This window comes from Podarcis liolepis, assembly GCF_965112155.1.
Source record: "Podarcis liolepis genome assembly, chromosome: 2".
Taxonomy (NCBI): Eukaryota; Metazoa; Chordata; class Lepidosauria; order Squamata; family Lacertidae; genus Podarcis; species Podarcis liolepis.
The window spans coordinates 42086510-42110098 of NC_139555.1; the positions used below are offsets into that span (position 1 = coordinate 42086510).

At 42.5% G+C, this 23589-nt stretch overlaps 1 protein-coding gene across 1 annotated transcript in view; it reads right to left on the minus strand.

Moving 5' to 3' along the window:
* The window catches only part of DNAH9 (dynein axonemal heavy chain 9), a 183189-nt gene that overhangs the window by 83006 nt on the left and 76594 nt on the right, over nucleotides 1–23589 (minus strand). Inside the window, exons 39-48 of the mRNA XM_083487398.1 lie at nucleotides 20644–20809; nucleotides 19707–19809; nucleotides 17273–17512; nucleotides 10841–11002; nucleotides 10249–10445; nucleotides 6918–7080; nucleotides 5784–5907; nucleotides 3691–3833; nucleotides 1752–1913; nucleotides 1305–1538 (exon numbers count right to left, since the gene is read on the minus strand). Coding sequence (XP_083343524.1) covers nucleotides 1305–1538; nucleotides 1752–1913; nucleotides 3691–3833; nucleotides 5784–5907; nucleotides 6918–7080; nucleotides 10249–10445; nucleotides 10841–11002; nucleotides 17273–17512; nucleotides 19707–19809; nucleotides 20644–20809 — 1694 coding nt within the window. The remainder of the gene's footprint in view (nucleotides 1–1304; nucleotides 1539–1751; nucleotides 1914–3690; nucleotides 3834–5783; nucleotides 5908–6917; nucleotides 7081–10248; nucleotides 10446–10840; nucleotides 11003–17272; nucleotides 17513–19706; nucleotides 19810–20643; nucleotides 20810–23589) is intronic.

Sequence of the window (23589 nt, forward strand, 5' to 3'; positions counted from 1 at the left end):
CGCAGCCCTTGACGTTTTCAGTATGCCAGCAGATGTTCATCGTTTTGCACGAGTGAACAAGTTTGCGGGTACAAAGAGCAACATGTGAACCTGGGCTTGCGGTTCATCCCCAACAAACAAACCACAACTGGTAAGCCAAGAACAAACCTTGGTTGTAGAAAAAGTAACTGATCATGTTAGATTAGAGGGGTAAATATTAAGAAGTCCTTCTTTGTCACCTGGTACCTTTTTACTAAATTTGTAACTCATTGAGGTGGCTCTCTCTCCTTCCCCCACCTTGCCAGATTCACATTGTCCTCTGTGGTCTGATATGATACTCAAGAATTTCTAGTCCCTTGCTTAATTTCATATACGTTGGTTTATGTAGGTTTTATCCAAATGTAATGTTCGCAGTACAGTACTTGCCTCTACTTTGCAATGTGTCTCACTTGTACCAATGTTTTCTTTTTATAATGTTATGGTTTATACGTCATGGAATACAATATTCTATTGGGGGAGGAACTTTCAATAAATGTCTATTGCAAAAGGAAAAAGAACCAACTTTGAACTCATAGTTTGTCTGAAGTGAGGCAAACCAAGAGGCTGACTTTGCATGCAACTCTAAGGGAAACCACAGCTTAGCTTCCAGCAGTACCAGAAGAGGACCAAAACATCCACAATTTATTGCTTTGCGTACACACATGCTTAACTTGTTCATGCTTAGCTGTGGTTTAGCTTAGTGCTGGGTCTTAATATCTTCCTTCTTCAAGGAGCATAGCAGTTGCTTCAGGAAAAAGAACAAGACGATGTAGAGCAGGAATTGAATTCACCCTACGTTCTGGCACAGCTCCAGTTTTTTAATCAGCCCACAAGCCCATCCACCTCATTATCTGATCTGTGAAAGCAGCAGGGTGCAGTGCTTCTGGGAGGAAAGCACTTGGCTTGACAATGGCAGGGGTGAGGCAAACTGCCCTGTTAATGTATCACATACACACCCCAAATTCATTACAGATAGCAAACAACAATTTATATAAATCCAATTTATATATGTAAGGCTGAAGGTAGTCCTCTTCACACACACACACAGGCAAACAGCAGTCTAAGATACACAGTAATAGTAATACAGAAAAGACCCACATAGCCGACCCCGCACATATAATTGTTTGTTTCATATGTGCTTCTAAAGGGTACAGGATGCCATAATAGAGAAGGAAGTCATTTGTATGTGAATGTGTGTGTGTAGATAGACAGATATTCTTTTCATCTCCGACCTTTACAATATTTGCATTACTTTGCATCCTACTTAGCAACAAAGACCTCCTCACCTGTGCAGATGTGCTGCTAAGCTTCTGCAGGCCGTTCTCTAGCCGCTCCATTTTTGCTGTCAGTTCTTTCTCCTTTTTAAGCAGCAAATTCTGATAGAGCTTAATCTGTTCCAAGAATGACTTGGGGGTGGTGTAGTTATAACGGCGTTCATTACTCAGGTAGGAACGGGACATTTCATTAACGCTGGTGTGCACATAAGCCATGAACTTGCTTATGGATTCCTTCACTGAAGCCTAAAAATAAGATGGAAGAGGAAATATTTTGAGCCAGATGGCTAAATGCCCCATGAACATGCCTGAAATAATATGGCAGCTTAGTTACCAAGCCTCACTACTACAGCAATGACATTCCAGAAGTTGTGTTATCTTCTCAAGGACCTCCTTGGGTTTTGAATCTCAGTAAAGGAATTAAGTTATGTGGGAAGCAGTCCTCAAATAATTGCTTACCTCAATAGTTTCTGTCCCTTGCAAGAAGCGCAGGCTGACTGACTCCAGAGCTTCTCGGGGCCACTCATGGAACCAATCTATTGCTGTACAGTTAACAATGGCTGGGAACTTCCGACTACGAACTCTCAGCTTGTTCCCCACTGGGGAAAAGCAAAGAGCAACCTGGAGGAACAGAAAACAGATGCTGAGAAACTGAGAAAACAAGATTTGAAGGAACAGGACTTTCAGCCATTTTGTGTTCAGTATTTGGTTGTAAAATGGTGACATTTGCTTTAGACCAGCCATGTCCAAAGTGTGTTTCGGGAGCCTAATCCTTTGGTTGGCCCTTTAGTCGGCCCTCACAGCCTTCACTTCATTAAATCTGGCCCTCTTTGAAAAAAGTTTGGACACCACTGCTTTAGACATTCCCCTGCACTGGGAGATCAAAAGCTCAGAGGAAGGTTAAAAACACAAGAGGAAGGTTTTGCTCAGGATGTTGTGCACAGGAAGTTCTAAAGTTCAGTCTAGAGACAAGGTAGTTACGTGGAGAAAGAAATTTAATCAGAAAAACTTTTTAACTGATTGTACATAACTAATTGCACAAATTTTGTACAGATGACAATCTAGAAAATGTAGAAACAAAAATGTGAAGAGCTGCAAGAGAGAGAAAGGGCCGAAATGCTTTAAGAGAGCCCAAGCTGTTAGAAGACAGCGGGAGAAACAAAGACCACAAACATACAGAATCTGTCCTGGTGGATGCAAATGGTTAAATAGTAGTTTGATAAGGGGCACAGGTCTATAATAGATACAGCTGGATGTATTGATCTCTTTTTACTTTTTATTTGCTCTCTTGGGTATCTACTCAAGCTGTAAAATTTTATTTCCCCAACCAAAAAAACCTTTTAAAACTTGTTGCCTTACTAGAACCATAAGTAAAATCATTGTTTGGGGGGGTGGAACTAAGAGTTAATTGCCATATGACTCTACACAGTATAGGAGGTAGGTAACAAAAGGTTAAAGGACTATTTAGCAGAGGCAAATTGAGGGTAAGGTGTCAACCGGGTGGCAGCAATACACTTCTCAAGTAGGGAAGGATTTGTTTGACTGGTTTGATTGCCTCCCTTCTCTCACACAGTGCAGGCTACAGTCCATGCCAGTGAAAGTAGATAAATAGGTACCGCTGCAGTGGGAAGGTAAGCAAAGTTTCCATGCACTCTGGCACTCGTCACAGTCCTCCATGTGCAAGAAGCAGTTTAGTCATGTTGGCCACATGACCCAGAAAGCTGTCTGTGGACAAATGCTGGCTCCCTCAGCCTGAAACGTGAGATGAGCACCGCGCCCCATAGTCACCTTTGACTGGACTTAACCATCCAGGGGTCCTTCACCTTTTTTACCTTTACCATGCAGTAACACCACACAAAAACGTTACAGTGGTACGGCTTTCAAGCCATGCCGGAAGCTGACTTACAGCAAGTTCCAAAAAATGCATGGCACAGAACCACAGTTCAGAAACAGAAGGTAGAATAATAATAATTTATTATTTATACCCCGCCCATCTGGCTGAGTTTCCCCAGCCACTCTGAGCGGCTTACAATCAAGTGTTAAAAACAATACAGCATTAAATATTAAAAACTTCCCTAAACACTTATCTAAGATACACTTATCTAAGGGCTTTGCCACGCAGTCATTCCCCTCCCCCACCCCCCAAATACATGTGTGGTTCTTACTCGTGTTTTAGGTAGGATCCAGACAATTTCCCTTGATTTAATGTTTCTGTTGCAGGGATATCACATTTTCTTAGCACTCAAATGTGAATACATTTGGGAAGAAATTGCTTAGTAAATTTATTGCAAAAAGCCAGCCAACAGAAATAGCTATCGGAAGCGCAAAATCCTTTATTTTTCAAAGCATAACTGAAAAGCATCAGCAGATGACTGTTCCTTGGGGACCACAGTCCTACCTTGAGCTGCCGTCTAACTCTATCAATAAAGAATTTCCAACAGGCCTCCCTGGTGTCCATCAATCCTTGGGCTTTTACTTCATTTCTCATATTACCAATGATATTTTCAACTTCATCATCAGGAAAAAGATCAGGAATTTCTCCTGGAAACAAAGAAGTAATTTTACCCATTGTGATATTTGCATCATTGGTAAAATGAATTCTGCACAGAGCAGAACATCTTCACACAGCTGTTGAGTGGGAAGGAGTCCAAAGCAAACAGTTATAACCATACTAACAAGCCCACTTGATTTCGTCTCAATGGGCCCCTAGGTAAGCCCACAGGGACTAACCTTGCAGCTGAATTATTTCTACAGTAGGTATTTGATAAAATAGAAAGAGTACACCAAGAAGCACCTTGGGGCTGTTAGCATATCTCCCAAGATAAAGAAATAAAGCAAAGGAACAGAAGAAACAGTGAGGTGCAAACTGAAAATCAGCATTACAGAAAGAGCCATTTGTCATCATTCCACATCCCGGATGTAAATCGTTTCTTGCAGCCAAGGCGGAAACATCAAAGTTACCACTACGCCTATATACCAAATAGGCACCAAAGAGGCTATGTTTGTATTCTGACATTATGGAAAAGAGCACATTGGGCTCATGAGCTCTCTGGTGTGACCACATGGTAAAGACTGGGACCCTTTGCTTCCGTTATCAGCTAACCCAATCACTCATTTCACCTGAATCAAGAACTTTTGTGCATGAGGGAATCAAGCCGGGATCCTAAATCACAGCCTGAGGTTGGCCATTTTGCCGAACTAACCACTCTTTGTCCGGATTCAGACATAATGAATAATCTTCCTCATGACTGTGCTAGAGAGGACACATATTTTAGCATCATGTGAGAACCAGGCCTGTATATCTTTTTATCTTTCTAAAACATTCATATTCCTATTAAACATCAGAAAGAACTTTCTGATAGTAAATGCTATTTGACAGTGCAATGGATTCCCTTGGGAGGTTGTAGACTCTCCTTCATTGGGGGGGGGGGCGTGTTAAGCAGAGGTTGGATGGCCATCTGTCATGGATGCTTTAGTTGAGATTCCTGCATTGCAGGGGCTGGACAAGATGACCCTCTGGGTACCTTCCAATTCTCCAGTTCTAGGATTCTGCATCAGGCAACTTTCAACAATTAAAATCACAACAAAACAAACATATCACAACAGCAATATCACAAACCAACCAAGAGTACAGCACAATAAAATTCTTAAAACACAGCTCAACATGTTGATAAAAGATAAAAACAGGAAGATGAGAGGGGGAAAGAATACATGGAGCATGCAAAGTCAGTAGGGGAGTAAAAATCTTCAGGGTTGTTAAATTTTTTCTAAAATAGCAGGAAAAATGCTATTGCTATCTGAAAGAAATGGGCCGTATGTTTAGGGACATAACAAAAAGCCAGTCACCAGCTAATCTAAGCTGATCTGAGTGAGTCTTGAATATAGTCATGGCATCTACCATAGATGGCCTTATCCAGGGTTTTATCTAAAGAAGTCATCTCATTAACATAAGGACTTCCACTTGCACAACAGGACTTCCCCTCTGTCTCCTCCCCCCCCCTCCAATCTGCTCTGTGGTTTCCCCCCAACTCTATAGAGCACATTGGAGAGGGTACAAGGAGAGGATAAGGAGGGGACAGCCTCATGAGGAAGCAGAAGACCTTATGGTAAAAGGATGAGTTAACTGGATGCAACTCATTTTGCTCACATTCCAAGAGTTTACTTAAAGATAAGTAGGTAGCATTGTGAACGTGTGTGCACATCCGCATGAAAGATGGATTCTGAAATAGGAACAGGAAATCTGTGGCCTTCTAGATACTATCAGACTCCAACTCCTTTTAGCTGGAGTCTGCATGGCCAATGATCAGGGATGATACGGGTCATAGTCCAACACATCCAGGGGGCTCCCTCATTCCTGCTATAAAGAAAACTCTTCCTTGGAATAAAGTTGCAGCTGGATCTGATTTATGTGTGTTCTCTGGAAAACATTTCACAATTTTGATTTGCTCTTGGGTTTGTCAGCCTAAAAATTCAAACTGCCAAGATCCATACCTGAAGCAAGCAAGTCATTTACCAAAACTAAAAACCTCTCGTCGGCCACTTGAGCGTCCGTCATGAGGAAGACGGTACCAACATTCTTTAGACCTGCTGTAATGTACTGTGCTGCCAGGTCTGCCTGCAGATACAAGAAAGGAAAAGACATGTATACCGAAGCACCAAAAATTCGGCTATCTGCTATGAGGTGAAATTCCAACCATGCTGATGACTAAATTCAGAATTCAACCAAATATGCTGGTATGCCTGCAGAATAAATTGCATACATTTTTAACCACATTGCAGATCCTACTGAGTATTGTTGTACACACATGAAACTGTGGGAAGGAAATATATAACCTCACATTCTATCCCAAGATACATAATATCAAAGCTCAGCATTATTGTCTGAGTCACAATAGTCATTAAAGTCTCCTTGCAAAGCTTTATTAGAAGATCAATAACTGGACAACACCACTACTCTGAATATTCACGTCTTCCTTATGCACTCCTCTACAACACTGGTATTTAAAGAAAAAATAAATGTATAATTAAAATTCTCTTGTCATTCCATCTGCCATTCTATGACAAACTTTCCTATGACAAACTTTTTCTATGACAAAAGTTCTATGACAAACTTGATGACTGATCTTTCTTAAAACAGATTCAAATGTTCAGCAAGGATTTGCAGTTCTGCCCATGAGATTATACCACCACAGAAAGTGAGTATGGGGTGAATGCTTATTTAAATGTACACTGGAATTAAAAGCTCTCTACAAATGGAAGGTTTCCAGCCTAGGAACCTGATTAGGTTAGGAATAGGCAGGGAGAACTCAATTTAGGAACACTTTCAAACTAAAACTCTTCACATGCATTCTGAGGCAGCGCGGTTATATGGACCTTTATGTAACTTTGGATCAGCTCTAATTGTCTTGAAACTACTGAAGTTATATCACTGGGTGGGATTCAACTAATGAGTCCCATCAGCCAAAGCCCTGTGCAAGAACATCTCCTTGTGAAACAGGGCTTTCAGCATAAGTGTTTCTTTTGCACAGAGCAATTTAAAACACATTAAATTCTGAACAGAGTCTTACTCTAAGCTAACAGATAAACTTAAGTTTATTTTCACCCCCACTTTTATGAGCTGCTCACCTTCAGGTCAGGAATCCCATAGCCTTTCCTCAATGTGATTTGGAAGACCTCCAGTGAGCTAATGAAAGCTGCCAATCTCGTCAGGCTCTGCTTGCCACTTCCTCCCACACCAACCAGTAGCGCATTACCTCTGGGAGATTCCAGGATACGATTGATACGGCAGCTAAATAGGATGGTACACAACCACTCTGTATTAAAGTGTTTTTCCTCTGTGGTACATTTCAGTATATGGCATTAGGGGTATCTCCTGTTATACTCAGAACTAGGTTCAAAATTTCAACCCATTATGACACCTGAATAGAAACACCAGTAAATCTATACCCACTTAGTAGCATTCTGAGTCCTCTTTCATCACTTTTTCTGCCTCTTAAATGGGATTTATGTGCCTTTACACCTCTCCAGCATGGACTGAACCTAACTGCATTTTTTGGAAACACAACTTTAACAATCTATGTAATCTAGTATGCTAATAAGCAGTTCAATTGCCAGTGCCTTTGGTTTACATATCTTGCGGAATCTGAATGAAACCAGAGTTCTTGCTTAATGAACTTATCATGGTTCTGGAACCAGCAGGAAGGCAGCGCAGAAGAGATACTTCCTGAGAGGTAGGAACTACCCACTAATCTCAAGCAGGTACTAACCCATCTAGGAATTTTCTCCTAGGCGCAAGAGGAGAACGTATTATCTCTATCCCCTTGCAAGCAAATCATTGCCATTCAGGCTAATGTCTCTGGACTATAATAGTTTAGGGTTTGAACACCGTAATAATCCATGATTAATTGAAAATAGAAGCTTTCCATTTTCACCTCCTCTTAGCCACACTGGAGGAGGAGAGGAGAGTATATGAGATCAGGCTTGTGCATGCAACCCAAATCATTGGGTGACAGAATAGGGAGCTACATTTGTTCACAGGCATGGAGGTGTGTTGCTGTATAGGTACATTCTAAGTATGATGTGATGTGGCCCGTGAAGTACAATCTGGCTTTGAAGGACATTGTTCTCTACACTGTCCTTGCATTTTGCTGCCTTATAGTCACTACAACGTCATGGTACATAGTAAACGTACCAGTAAATATCACAAAGAAATCATCACTTTCATTCATTTGGATTAAACCGTCATTCTTGTAGTGCATGGCACCGATGATGTCTGGCTGCCTGCATACAAAGCCATTTGTTTTGCCTGGAGACGTGAACAAACCTTGACAAAGCCCAGCAATTATTAAAGTTATGAGCTTGCAAAGGAAGGGCTCAAAACCCTTTAGTGGTTAGTGAAGATGGATTTCAGCTTCTGAGCTACTGATTCAGCTATTAAAACTTAACTTCACTTCTTGTATGTCTAACGTTCAATTCATACCTGCTAAGGGTAAAGGAGGTGTTTATTTATAACTCAGCTATCTGCCAAGGCACTCAAGGCTGCATTTATATGAGAGCTGATATGCAAAAACAAAAGCAACAAATGCAAGCAATAAAGCCAAATATCATAAAATAGATTGTGCTCTCTACAGAAAAGGAAATAAAATCAAATACAGTAAGAACAAGAAGGTGTTGGAGATTTAAAGAAAGGCATTCATATTAAAAGCCTATTTTCAAAGCAGCTAACAATGATCTTTATTTCTCTTGAAAACTTTTGCAGGAATGGATTTTGACGGGTCTCCTTAGACAAGGGATGTCAGAGGCCTGGAGCAGCCATCAAAAAGGACCAGCATTGGGTCCCAACAGACCAGTCTAAATAAATGAATAACCTCTCATGATGAGTAGCCATGTTGGTCTGCCATAGTCAAAATAAAAAAATTCCTTCCAGTAGCACCTTAAAGACCAACTAAGTTAGTTCTTGGTATGAGCTTTCGTGTGCATGCACTCAGTGTATCTGAAGAAGTGTGCATGCACACGAAAGCTCATACCAAGAACTAACTTAGTTGGTCTTTAAGGTGCTACTGGAAGGAATTCTCTCATGATGAGGGAGCCATAATATAACAAGGGTCTGATCTGCAAATCTTTTATGGGCAAGTTTACAGGAGAAGACTTTTCCAGCTGTCCAGGACCTGGAATAAGAAGCAGGGGCCAAATCACTTGGCCGATTTTGTGGTCACCTCCTTCAATCCAAGCAACTTTTCATCTGCTAGGAAGGCGGTCATGTGGCCTATGCCTTCTGCCATTCAAGGCAAAAAAGAAGCAGCTACTAGAATGCAACATGAGATGGCAAATTCATCATTTTATATGGTTCATTTGTGCAAGTACCAGTAGCTTCTGCTACCGTTTTTTTTTTTTTTTTTTTTGCCAGGTTTAAAAGATAAGAATAAGAATAAGAATAAGAATAAGAATAAGAACAAGAACAAGAACAAGAATAATTTATTATTTGTACTCCACCCATCTGGCTGGGTTTCCCCAGCCACTCTGGGTGGCTTCCCGTGAAAGGGGTCACGTGACTCTGACCTCAGTCACAACTTTCTGCTCTTCAAGGAAGAACAAGAACCCTTCACTCTCATCTCAGGCCAGGTTACAACTGGGGGCGGGGGGGGGGGGCTGGCACCTGTCTGTAACATGCAGGGAGGCTCTGTGAGCAAACGTGGCAGCTTTCCTTTTACAAGCCTGGCACACAACATCACTGCGGGTGCCTGCCTTTGTGCACTGAACACCAGGTCCTAGTACAGCCTGGTCGGCACGAAACTACTCAAGATAAAATGCTCTCTAGTAACCAAATGGAATAAAAGCACTGTGGCATGCAGAGCCACTACGATTGTATTAAACATCAAGGCCCTCTGGTGCGGGAAATAAAAGGACGCTACACTCCCCAGCACACAAAGGAGGCAAGCAGCAAGTTTTGTATGCATTGTTCGCTTTTGTGACAGTGATTGAATTTGTTGCCTGGAGTTGCAGAAACAGTTAGACTGCCCCTCCCGCCCCTTTCTAATGAAAGAAATATCATTTTGTAACAGCTGGGAGAGATGGGGTTTGTGTGTGATCTGGCGTTCTGAAGCACATGCATTTGGGGCAGTCTCAGCATCCTTGCTTCTCGAACAACGAAAATCAAAGCCCATAGGCAACTGGAAAACCACTCACTGCAAGTCTCAAACCACCCTCAACAAATATATTTATAAGTGTCTTTTTCTTATCCTGCTGTTTATATAATGTGGCCTTCCTGAAGCCCCAGATTGACAAGCAATAACATTTTAGTATCCGTTGTCCAAACAAAGAACTTGAATATTGTTTTTCAAAAGCCTTTGTCCACCCGTCTCCCCACCACTTTGAGGTGAGTTTGCAGACACACGACCATGCCCATCCCCAAGCGAGAGAAAGCTCACAAACACTCCAAACAAAACATCCCCCTTACACATGGCACATGGCATCTTCAAACAGCACCAGGTTCATGGTAGAGTTGACCTCGTTGTGATTCTCTAAGGCTTCCACCAGAATCTGATTAAGTGATTCCCAGCTCTGAACAGGCATGTACTTGGGCTCTCCAATGCCTTTTACAAAATGGCAAAACATGTTCATCTTCCTAGCCTGTTCCAAGGTGTCCTCTATTTCCTAATGAGAAAGAACAAAGACACACAATGCTCGGTTTCAGAAAAGATGAAACCCATGCAAATCCAGCAAAACAAAACAAAAAACAAGCAAATAGAAATGCACGATCTGTTGCCTGTTGGGGGGGGGGGATAAAAAAATTTTAAAAAATGCTTATGACCAGGCTCTCACCCCACCCCCTGCTTTCATACACAGCACAGTTCACCTCCCTTTTACAATTCAGTGTAACGGTCCATTCTGTGTGATGGTTACTTGGACACAGAGACACTCAAATAACAGGTCCAGGTCAAAGTTTCTGTTCCCACGATGGAGGAGAAAACAGGCATACCACCCTCTTCATCACTCCACATATGACTTTTGCTTCAGGTAAGTGACTGAAATGGGCCTGCATCACTTACATCATAGAACTTCTTCACCGTCTCTGTCTGCAGTTTATCAAAGAGGACAAAGTCCTTTTCATCAACCATCTTATCCCGGTAAACACGACTGGATTCATGCAAGTACAGCTTTACTAAGTCATGGGGAGCCTTCAAACACTCAGGAGTTGAAAACAGAATACCCTGGAAGCAAAGAGATGCATATGACATACAGATCATTTTTGGCACGGATGCAGAGCTGCAGGTCTAGCTGTGAAAGCAAAGTGAGAAATTCAAATGGCAGCTTGTGCAATTGCCGTGTTCGGGAAAGTGTCAGTCCCACTTTATTCCATGCAATGAGGTTCTTGTTTTGCGTGACACAGGCTACCTCGCAACCCCTTCCTATCATTTCAGGCTGAGTTCTGTGGATGCTAGCCTAAAATCACAAAGCAACACATGCACAAGATCTGTGTGCTAAAAGGAGCACACACTTCCCCACGCCACTGCCATCTTTCTTGATCAATTAGACTTGCTGTTCCACAGACAGTGAAAGAGTGAAGGGACATGACTCTGAATGCTGCAAGGCAACCTGTTTATTGAGCCTTCATCCTGATTTGTTTGCAGTGAAGTTATATAATGTTGATTCAAGCAATAGTTATCCCACACTTTCTAGTGTGTTTTCCCATCACTTTCCTTACCACAAAAACTCCAGGGAGGTGGTGAGTTTGTTGGGCAATTGCACCAAATCCACTTTTATTATGCAACCTGAATTTGTTCATTGTAACCTGCTAAATAGCAACAATCTGAAAGCAACCCCAATCATTTGACCCTTCTTATCACAAAAACAAAAGGCATTTTAACTTAAGTGTGCTAAGGGGTAATAAGCCCACATGAAGTTATATTGTGTGCATACTCTAGCTCAAGTTGCCCCTTAGGAACAAGTTGTATGAGAACAAAATAAAAAGAGAGAGAGAATGTTGTTCCCACAAGAAGAATAGCCCATTTCAAAACTTTAAGCTTTCCAGAAGAGAAGATTGACTGCAGCGGCGTAGCGTGAGTTCTCAGCACCCGGGGCAACGCAAGTAATTTGCGCCCCCTAACCCGGGGCAAGGCAAGTAATTTGCGCCCCCCCTAACCCGCGAGTTGCCGCTGGCGCTGCCGCCCAAACGACGCCGCTTGCCCGGAGGAGGAGGGGGGCAGAGAGGCGAGGAAAATGCAACTGCCCAGCAGCTGCAGCAGCACCGGTGGAGGCGGGGCTGTGAGGAGGGGCTGCCTGGCGCGTCCTCCGCGGCGAGCGCTGAGAGCCGCTGCCTGCCGGGCGCCTTCAGCCCGGACGCGCGCACAGCTCGGCGGTTCCGCGAAACATGCGGCTCCGCTACAGCCTGCGCCCGAGGCTCTTCGGCGACTCCGGAGGCAGCGAGCGCGCCCCCCCCCAGATGTTGCGCCCGGTGCGGCCGGCACCCCTGGCACCCCCCACGCTACGCCACTGATTGACCGTATTCTATTAGATCCACCCCAAACCTAATCCTATCATGAATTATGCACAGATGCAACCTCTGATTTTAGTAGGATTCACACCCACTAACTTGGTACACCAATTAGGATTACAACAAAAGTATAAAGTTGCAATTATCTGTAATTGTATTCATTGTTCAGGAACCTCCCAATGCTGTCCTGATTTAACTTGTAGCAGGCCACAAAAATGCAGGCCACACAAACTACCACATACGCAACCATTTCCTGCAGACAATGCCATTCACATTTCTGCAGGACAAAAGCAGCTTGGGAATAAAAGTGGATGTTTTTTAAAAAACTGACTTTAATCAAGCAGATATTGCCTCAAGAAAACATTAATTTCTGCCAGGTAATTGTGGCATGTTTATGACACCTTCTAAAAATGCATATGGAAGTGTCTCTTTCAAATAGAAATCCTTTTTAACAAAGTCCATTAGCAATATCTATGGGTCTGGTGACATTAAATTTAAAAGAAAACCTCTACTGAGTTATTCAGAAATTCTAAGATGCACTTAAAAGTAATTGAAACCGCCTTGCTTCTTCCAGCTATTCCACATTTTGAAGTTTGAGCACAAATGGACATGCATTCCTTCAACTAAAATGCGGTTAAAAACAACAGCCTGGCAGCCTTACTTTCTCTCTCTCTCTCTATATATATATATAAGAATGTCGTGGCAAGAACAATCCTTGAAAATAACAAGGATGATTAGATTTCCTTGAGGACAGACCACATCCTTTTTTAGTCTGAAACAAACCAATTTAATGTCCATAGTGTGCCACACACTCAACACAGATATGAACGGCAAGAATAAGAATATCCAGTGAAGAACAGATAACATTTTCTTAACAAATCTACAACTATATCCAGTATTCTATTTCTTAAAAGAGGTGCCACAAAACTGCTCCCTCTGACCTGAAACATTTGCCCTAATCCAAATTATTTTGGGATCAGCTGTAAGGGAAAGACACTCTCAGTATGTTCAGTGGCACTCTGTTCTTTAAGTACGCTTTGGAGCTAAGCCCGGCAAAGCTTTGTTTCACTGCATCCTGAACACTATACAAATTCCCAAAGAAACCAATAACAAATTCTACACTCCATGCCTTCAACTCCTTTCCAGAGATATTTTTATTGCAAACCAAACCCTATCAACCAAGATAAACCTTTACTGCTCTCAACAAAATCCCTTAAAAAAACCCTGCCCGATACATATTTTAGAATAGGTCATTCCAATCTATGCTACACGGAGGGAGTAACCAGTCCTACCCGGGTATTATTATTTTTTAGAAACCAAACAAATATTGTGAATTTTAAATGGATGGTGCAATTTGTAGGTTTAGACCCATCACACCAAAAACCAGGTGAAGTCGCCGCCATCTTGATTCAGGTGCGCTAGTGAAAGTTATTGTGTGGGCTTCCATTTGCTGGACTGGTGATCTGAATATAGCATGATATGGCCAAGCTGCCATTGTACTAGTCAATGGTTTTGTTCCTTTCGCAGACTTTTTCAGCCTGGCCAAAGAAAAGTTGTCCAGAGTCGCAATCTCACTTAAGTGAGCTTCCAGGGCATTAACATTCCACTGCACATCCTCTCCAGGCGTGAACTAGAGAAACTGATTAAGAGATACAGCTGGGATAAGGCTTCACCAGAGAGTAAACTTCAGCAATAGCTTAGCGAGTGGTATAATAACAATTAGTCCGGGGAGCAATACAATTTGAGCAGTGAAGCTGGGTAATATGGTAATTATGCACAGTAAGAAATAATTTTTGCACTTCCACCGTGCTTTGGAGCAACATCAAAGAGCAAATATAGTGCTGAAGTTTTTTACTTCTGCAGAGCAGAGATGCCTCCATATGGATCCCACGTTTTTAAACAAAAGAGAACCACATAACGTGGATTTGGGCTGTCAAATCTGCTGGAAACAAGAGCTTCCGCCTTCACCCCAAAGATGTTAAGACCTTTAAAAACTTTTTGAAAGCTTCAGCTGGCACAGAATACTGTAGCCAAGTTATTTTTTTTAAAGAGGTCATCATAAGAAAGGGAAAAACATGGCAGATTAAACAGCTTTAAAATATCACATAGCTGTTAACCGTAGGGCGCTCCCTCACAGCAACAATGACCTTTACAGCTCCATATGGTCTGTATTCCTCAAGCAACACCTTCTCCTGTATGAACCTCCCACAACTGCTAAGACACCCACATGAGCTTCTGTGCTCACAGAACAGGGCTTTCTCTGTTGCAGCATGTCAGGTGCTGATGTGGTTGCTCGGGAGCAAACAGGCAAGACTCCAACCTGGCTTTTCTAGGCTTTATTATCTGTACAAACTATTTACAGTGCAGAGTGTTGCAAGTCCATGTCTGCTCAGTCACTAGCAGAATCTGGGAGTGGGTGGTCCTTATACCTTCCCCAGGATAACAGCCGTGTGACCCTCAACTCCTCAACTTTCTCCTCCCCTCTCTGCGCCAAAGACTACTGCGCAGAACAGGCACTGCCAAAGGGGGACTTGCCTCCCCTCCGCTTTGCTCAGGCTTGGTGTTGCGGCTCTCCCTAGCATCTTCTGATCCTTGCACCCCCCCTCCCCACTGGAGGTGTGGCTTCCCTCCTCGCCAGAGGAAGGACTACTTCATAAGGTCTTCAGAGGCTCCCTGTAACACAACTGCTCTTCCACCTCTCGCCTCTGAGCTGATGGCAGTTCCCTGACACAGCACCATGATGATACACTGTGCTTCTAAGGCCAAGTGCCCTGCTCTGTCTTTTTTTACTCTGAAATATCTAAAGACAACCTTCCAGTATCCTCAAACTTTCCTGTTTAATGACTGGTGCAAACTGTGGTCTATATTATTTCTTATGTTTATGCTCAGTTGCTGCTGCTGCTGCTTGGCCTTGTTTTAATCATTTACACTGCCATTGTCACACATCGTTTTCTTTATTTTTTAAACAGGAAATGGTATAGAAGTTACATAAATATACCTGTGCTACTACATCATTCAAGAGAAGAAAAGGGGGGAAAGGGATTGTTTTACAGCAACAACATGCTTACAAGCTTGCCTTGCACTGATTTCCATTGTACCATCCAAGTGAGCGATCTGGACAGATGCATAATACAGTGTGCATATGACAAAGGTCTCAATTCAGCACAGTTTTCTATTTCAGATAAGCTAGATATCAGACCACACACCTGTATCATGGATTTCACCATACCAAGTTTCTTTCAGCCTAGATGTCATAGGCAAAGCAGGAGCGGTTTTGTAGTAAAATTTAAAAACAACCATACCAAGTACACAAGAGTCACAGAAAGCAAGAGCATCCATATATTTCACTCTCACTTTATAAATTACCCAAGGACTGTTATTTTATAGGTGTCAGAAATCTGCCAGGAGCAGATTATATATGGGGAAGTCTCACTGACTTCAACAGGGCCAAGAGGACACGAGAATGGCAGCAGCCAAGTTCTATAATAAACTTTCTCAATTCTTTGCTTTTACAAAGAAACATTAATTTTCTCTCTCCTTTTCTCTCTCTCTGACACATATATATACTGCTGACAACCAGGTGTGCAAAATGCAACACCCATCTGGAAGGTTTCCTTTATACTCTCAGTGATTTCTGTTCCTGGTAATTTGAAACTTGTCAACTAAAGTAACTAAGTCTGGCTATTTTATCAGATTGGGGATGGTTTCAAGGAGGAGGAGGAACCTTATGCAACCAACTTAGCTCACACACAAACCATCTTTCAGCTCTTGCCGATAGTAATAAATACACAGTGGCCCTTTGATTACTTCACACAAAACGTGCCTTTTTGCAATAAAATCCAGCAAACCCTTTTCATACAGGAAATACGCATAACGTGGTGGTAATTATTCAAAGTAATTATTGTTTAAATTCTGATCTGCCTTACTCGGTTTGTAGCCATCCACAGAGATGGTGCTGTATGAGAGATATATGGATGTAGCAATTAATTAATACAGAAATATGAGAAAATAATGAACAAATGTATTTCTGGGATAGAGCACAAAAGGAAATCAGTTTACTCATGTACTAATGTACTATGAAGCAACAGATATGCAAAAAAAAATGCCACAGGGTGCTTGAACTGTGCAGGCTGCTGACTATCAGTGCTTGGATTTGCATGCATTTTGTGTAAGATGCACTTGAATTGTGAACATCTCAAGTAACCTGAAAAACAGCTGTTGTAAGAGCAACCCTCAAGTGTCCTCAATACTGAAAGCCATTAAACACTGAACCACTTGATTTCTTTCCTAAGATAAAGGAGATGTTAAAGGGCCACTACATTTTCGCATTTGCATCAACATTAGCAGTTAAAAGAGAGTTTCTGGTGTCTAACGCCAAGCAAATTGCAAAACAGGAAGCGATAGCCTCAAACCAATTTTAGCATTATGTTCTTTCCAGAATGAAAATGAAAGCCACTTAATGCAACTAGGTAGAAAGACAATCAGAGCTTCTTATGACACAAGCACAGTTATTGTTGATTATTATTTTTTAAAAAAGCCTTCTAGCTTACAGTCTCTGCAACATGACAACAACACAGAAAGCAAAGTGCACTTTCCAGCATTCTCAGGAAAGGATCGAACAATGTATAAGGCAGGTGAAGGACTGAAAAGGTGGAATAAAGCATAACTGTGTGGCATATAACCAAAACAGTCTGTCTGTGTATATGTGAGCAAAATCCACTTGACTGTCTAAAGTGAGTGAAGTGTCACCTTGGGCCTCTACACACATTTGGGGAAGACAAGACCCCTTTGACCACCGTGTATCCCATTTAATCCTAGGAAGGACAAACAATATCTCATAGCCTCTGCATCGGGCATACATTATATATTACCATGCTATGGCATGGCATGGTTCTATACAGCATCAGCATCACTCCTTTTCATTTCTAATTTCAAAGTCTAATTTAGCTAAGGGAGCACACAGCTCCTAACTGGAAGAGCTACTTACTTGGAAGACATTGGACAAATCTCTCAGGTTGAAGTTGTAATGAAATTTGATAGCTGTTGGCAGGAATGTTGCCGCCACTTTCACGTGCAGGGCAAGAGCCAGACTTATTAACTGCTGTGATGATTTCTGTAAAGCCGCAGAGAAGTTCCCCCGCTTCAGGTGCTGAGTTAGGATGGTGCTGTAAATCGTGGACAGAGCATCTGACCCAGGGAATGAGAGAGCAAACACACTGAAGTGGCGCTGCATAAAGGAAAAGACAATACAGACTAGTAGGTATTGCATGTAACAGAAATAGGATGGGTTTGGGCAGAATCACCTTCACTGGCGCAACTTTTCCCTTGACCTGATAATAGCAAATGCCTGAGAGTTTTCATACACCTGTCTCCAAAGGGAAGAATCATCAATCACACCCAGTGGGCCACAGACAACTACTCAAGTGAAACTCATAAATAAAACACGGATAGAGATGGTGATGCTGGATCATATGCCCAAGGCCACATGTAGAGCAGTGCTTGACCTATATTGCACACCTCATTCTTCCTAACGCCCAGGTGCTGGACACTGGGAAATCTGCCTACCAGGAAAATAATGGCATCACTAGATAATTCTAAGCTAACTTCCTGCTACAAGACTACTACTACTACTGCTACTACAACTGCTGCAAAGGACATGGTTGGTGCTGTGGTCTACACCACTGAGCCTCTTGGGCTTGCTGATTGGAAGGTCGGCAGTTCGAATTCATTTAACAGGATGAGCTCCTGTTGCTCTGTCCCAGCTTCTGTCAACCTAGCAGTTCAAAAGAACACCAGTGCACATAGATAAATAGGTACAGCTGCAGTGGGAAGGTAAATGGCGTTTCTGTGCACTCTGGCTTCCATCACAGTGTCCCGTTGTACCAGAAGCAGTTTAGTCATGCTGGCCACATGACCCGGAAAGCTGTCTGTGGACAACTGCCAGCTCTCTCAGCCTGAAAAGCGAAATGAGCACCGCACCCCATAGTCGCCTTTGACTGGACTTAACCATCCAGGGGTCCTTTACTACAAGAGGGCAAAGCATTTGACGTGACACTTAAAACAGTAGCAGCACTTGTACTAATAAATAAAGTACTGCTTTAAGAATGTTGAAATCTGCCCCTATCCATTATTACAGAAATCCAAACAACTCTGCAAGATATCTAAGTATATTCCTCCTGTGTTGCAACTTAAGAATAGGGAAAGCTGAGGTTGCAAGACAGTGGCTTTTGCCATAGAGCATCTTGGTCTTTGAACAAGGAATTTTCCAGCTAATACAAGAGTCACTGAACTCTGCCAGTTTTCAGGTGCCTTATCCCTCTCCCTAAAATAAAAAAAATCAAAGTCACACTTTTAAATTACCAAAGTAACAAAAAGGTTAGAAAGGTCCTGTGATTCTTCTTGTAAAGGATATTTGCCAAGCAATTAGCATATAATCCCACTACAACAGGACACCCACTGCAACCTATCACTTGGCTTCCTAGTGTTTACATGGCAAAAAGCCAATTTCATCTGTGAATTCTACAACAATCTTCATACCCAAAAAGCTCCAGCCCTTTCAATATGGGCTTTTTAATCAGGAATATGGGTTAGATGAAAATGCTTGATGAAGTATATGTTAGAAAGTAGAAGAAGAAAGTAGAAGCCACTGAAGAAGAAACAATGCTGTTAAAAGTTCCAGCAAAACAAACAGTGAACTATGTACTCCAGAACTATGTACTCCAGTGTATGCCTTGAAAAGAGTTTGCCACTGTCCTTGGTCCTGAAATATCATTATACTGGAACTGTATTATGAAATCAGATTCCAACACATGGGATGCAATATAAGATTTTCTGATGTTTAAAAACAGCAAAGCACTGATGGGGGTATGAATGGGCTCTACACAGGGAAGTTGGTACTAAAAATAAAATAAAGCTGATCGGAAGGTCAGCAGTTCGAGTCCCCACGACGGGGTGAGCTCCTGTTGCTTGGTCCCTGCTCCTGCCAACCTAGCAGTTCAAAAGCACATCAAAGTGCAAGTAGATAAAGAGGTACCGTTCCAGCGGGAAGGTAAACAGCGTTTCTGTGCGCTGCTCTGGTTTGCCAGAAGCGGCTTAGTCATGCTGGCCACATGACCCGGAAGCTGTACACCAGCTACCTCGGCCAATAAAGCGATATGAGCGCCGCAGCCCCAAAGTCATCTGCGACTGGACCTAACGGTCAGGGGTCCCTTTACCTTTTAAGTTCAGTACATCTTACACCCCACTTTCTTCTCATATCCAGAAAACATTGCTAAGTTTTACTTCAAAGTTTTCATTTCTTAAAGTTTGTCCTCAAATGGAGACCATCTAGGATAGCTTGCAAACAAATGAGAGTGTTAATCCTTCCAAAGACTGAGTGAACCCAACACCGGCTTTCTCCTTGCCAGGTGAACAAGCAATACCTGCAAGCGTGGGTTGATAGTGAAGCTGCCTGCTGTGGGATTCATGCACGACACGTACTGCACATTCATGATCTCCTTCAGGGACAGCTTGTTTCTGTCATACCTTTGCCAGAAGAAGAAAAAAGAAAAGAATGCATCACCCTAATCACATCCTATTAGTGACAAACAAACAGCAGTGTGCCTGCCGGACTTTGCCAAGTCTCAAGCAGCATGTCAGATGTGTACTGGGCACCTGCTGTATCCCAGCTGCTTTCAATTAATATTCCAACAGAGGTTGCACAATATTGGGGAATGAGGCTAGGATTCGCATATGTCTACGTAACATCTAGCACAGCAGGGACTCTATATTGGGGAGAGTATCACACTTCCGTTACTGTATTTACAGGCAATGCTCTAGGACAGGGGTCAGCAACTTGCAGCCCATGGGCCACAAGCGGCCCACGGAGGCAGTTTAACCAGCCCACAAGCTGCCCCCAAACTGAGCCGCCCGCTTGGCGAATCCCCGCGTGTTGTGCTAAAGCGGCGTGGCGCAGGGACTTGCTTCTGTGGTGCTGGAAATCACGTCTGCACACACCCAGACACCAGATGTCATGTCTGCACATGCCCAGACAACGGAAATCGTGTCTGCGCATGCCCAGATGCCAGAAATCATGCTCACACATGTGCGCAATCCAGCCCACAGAGAGATCTCCGCAGGACTTGACCAGCCCAGGCAGGTAAAACCTTGCTGACCCCTGCTCTAGGGCATGATGAGTGGGATAGAAATTCAGCAGATAAATACTAATAAATTAGCCCAAAGGCAAACTTGAGAGAAATACACATATAACATATGTCTTTTAAGAGGGTCTGAAAGTGATAGGGAAACAGAACAGAATTATGGCTAAACACATGCCAAAGTGACAAGGACTGTAAATAGAGATATCTATCCCTATTTTACCAGTGCCCATAGTCCAGATGTTGCCGAATCAGTGTATGAGGCTGGACTGTTCCATAAGTGTCTACTTCAGGCATATTCATGTCGTCGATGAAGTAGATAAGCTTCTTGGTGCCAGGAGGGCCGTAATTCCTTCCTGCCTTTTTATCCAGCGGCTTCTCGAGAACAGCTGTGAAGAAACAAAGGCTCAGAGTTTTCAAAAGTGTTCTTTCCAACGCTGTGATACTAATCCATAATATGAACTGTAAGGCAGCAAGAAAGTGGTGACTCCCTTTGATGAGGAACCATACCCCTGGTGCCTATACAGGTATGTGGTAAAAGTGGTGTGTTGCCTTAAAATTATTTACAGAAACAAGAGAATGAAGACGAGAAAGGCTGATGAAAGGATTGCAATGGCTGGGGTTTAGCAGACTGGCAAGGCAAAAAGAGAAAAAATGTTAGGCAGAACCTAAAACAGGAATAAGAAATCTACAACCTTCCAGATATTGTTAGACTCCATCTCCCAACACCTGAACCTTGGCCAATGTAGACCAGCAACATCTGGAGGGTTGTACATCCTTGGTTTAAGTTTGGAGTGACTGAATATGGGAAAAGAAAGAAGAAGAAAATGTCTCATCCAGAGTTGTATCCAAGCTAACGCTGAATAACACAACCTACCAGCGTAAGGATTTCTACTTGTGCACTGGAACCTCCCCCTTCTCCTCCCCCTGAATGGTCCCCTAAACCAGTTCTATGAGTTCCCCCAACCCTCTGGATTTGGGTAGGATTCAGAGCACACACTTGGGTGAGGAGTAGAGGAAGTTATGTGGTGCTAGTGGAAATCTTTGCACTGACAGGAATATGTGTGGTGTGGTGTTTTGTTTTGTTTTGTTTTTTAATACCACCCTCAAACTGCAATCCTTAGGAGATGAATCAAAAGGGACATGATCATGGTAGAGAGAAAATAAAGAGAGGAGACACACAAGTCACTTCTGCTGACAGAAAGTTTAAGATGCCACATCTCTAATGGAATACAGGGGTGTGGGATTTCACCCTGCACATATTTAAACAATACTTGGGCTGGAGGAGGGAATTTGCAGTACTGGCATATACTGAAATATACAATGCAATGATGTGATATCATACATTTTCCTTACTGGGTGCTAAGGAAAGAAGAGAAGGGGAACTCTATGCAGAGCTGCTGTTTTTTGACAGAGGCTCCAGAATCAGCATCATGTTTAGACCCAATATTGGGCAGCAGTCTTAGATGCAACCAGTTCTGGCTCCCAGGAGAGTGTTTTAAATGTGGCATGCGTGTTTCTCGGGGGGGGGGGGATTTTTGTTTGCATCTGCAAAAAAAAGTGAAGCAGCCTGTAGCATTGGATAAAGACCAAAAGGTAGAATAAAGACCAAAAAACTGAGATAAAATGCCCACTAAAATTAGTCAATAAAACACTTTTGGCAGCACAGTTGTATTTTTCAATGTGTAATGGTTCTACGGTGCAGATCATAATTCATCCAAGATATTGATCTATTTATCCTTGGCCCCTGAACCATATTTTGGCTTATCAGAAACAATGAGGAGTCACTCACAAGAAGAAAGCCATTGTGTGTTGTGGCAAACCATTTATAGGGGCCCTAGAAGATATCGATCAGAACTGTCAAGCAGGTTTCTCTCAAAAGCTTGGAATGCAACCCTATTTTTTCGGTAAGAAGATGACCAAGTTACACGCTTTGGTATTTGGACATCTATATGCATGCTTATTACCCATGCTTATTATTGTCTGGAGCTGTGCAAGGAATATTTGAATTAAAAACTAATCAGCTGAATACATGAGAGATTAACCTGTGCAAATATTGCACAAAACCAAGTGATCAAGACTGCTAAGCTAGAACGAAGGGCTAGTTTGGCCTGAGAAACATTCATCAAACTGAAGCCTTTGTCGCAGAAAGGTAACACTTCGTCCAAAGTGAAATTGGAAATTGTACAATACAAGCTTCTTACTAGTCATCACTCATACATGCTGAATCTTACACATGGATAATAGGAACAGAAAACAGCTTGATGTCAAGGTAAGGTGCCACGGGCAAATTAGAGGTTTATGTAGATGGACAGAGGAAAATCATCCAAATGAATACCACAATTTCTTTTGCACAGTGCAACAAGGCATAAACAAGTCCTTTCTTCAAATCACTGAACTTATGGCATTCAACAGTAAGCAACAGTCATGATTCCTCTTGCATGGTTTCTGGTCTGAAATACAGTCTTCGGCTAAGGGGGACAATATTGGCTAAGGTGCCCATATTGTGTGAATAATCCCTGGCTGGGAAGACCAGGACAAATTGTTAAGAAAAGAAAGAGTAGGGTTAAAAGGAAGTGGTCTCACTAGAATAGGATTTGCTTCTGGGAGGACTATGTAAGAAGGCAGTGTGCCAGATGGTAATAATAAGTTCTTAGCTCCTTTTATTTGCCCCCTCCTGCCCTGCATTTGGTACACAACAGAAATATCTGGATGTGTACTCTTTTTTTAAAAAAATCAATGTTTTATGACAACAAACTCATGTTTTAAAAGGTGCCAAGGTTTGCTTCTCCTGAGTTTTCATCTCTCTAGGCAAATTGCTTTGCCAAAAGCATCACTATCATGGCAACTTCACATATTCGTTCTTTGACATAGTAATCGCTGTGCCACCAAAAGCATGTACATTTTAATGTACCGTATTTTTCGCTCTATAACACGCACCTGACCATAACACGCACATCGTTTTTAGAGGAGGAAAACAAGGGAAAAAATATTCTGAATGAAACAGTGGACGTATCATTTTTGTGATTCATGCTGTGGCCACAGACATGTGATCTGATGGTGAATTTGGGGTGACCCAATGCAAAAATCCTGAGAATCCCTGTGGATCCATGCTTTGTAACCACGTTTTTGCACCATTGCAGCCCCAGGCAACAGTGGGTGCGTGATT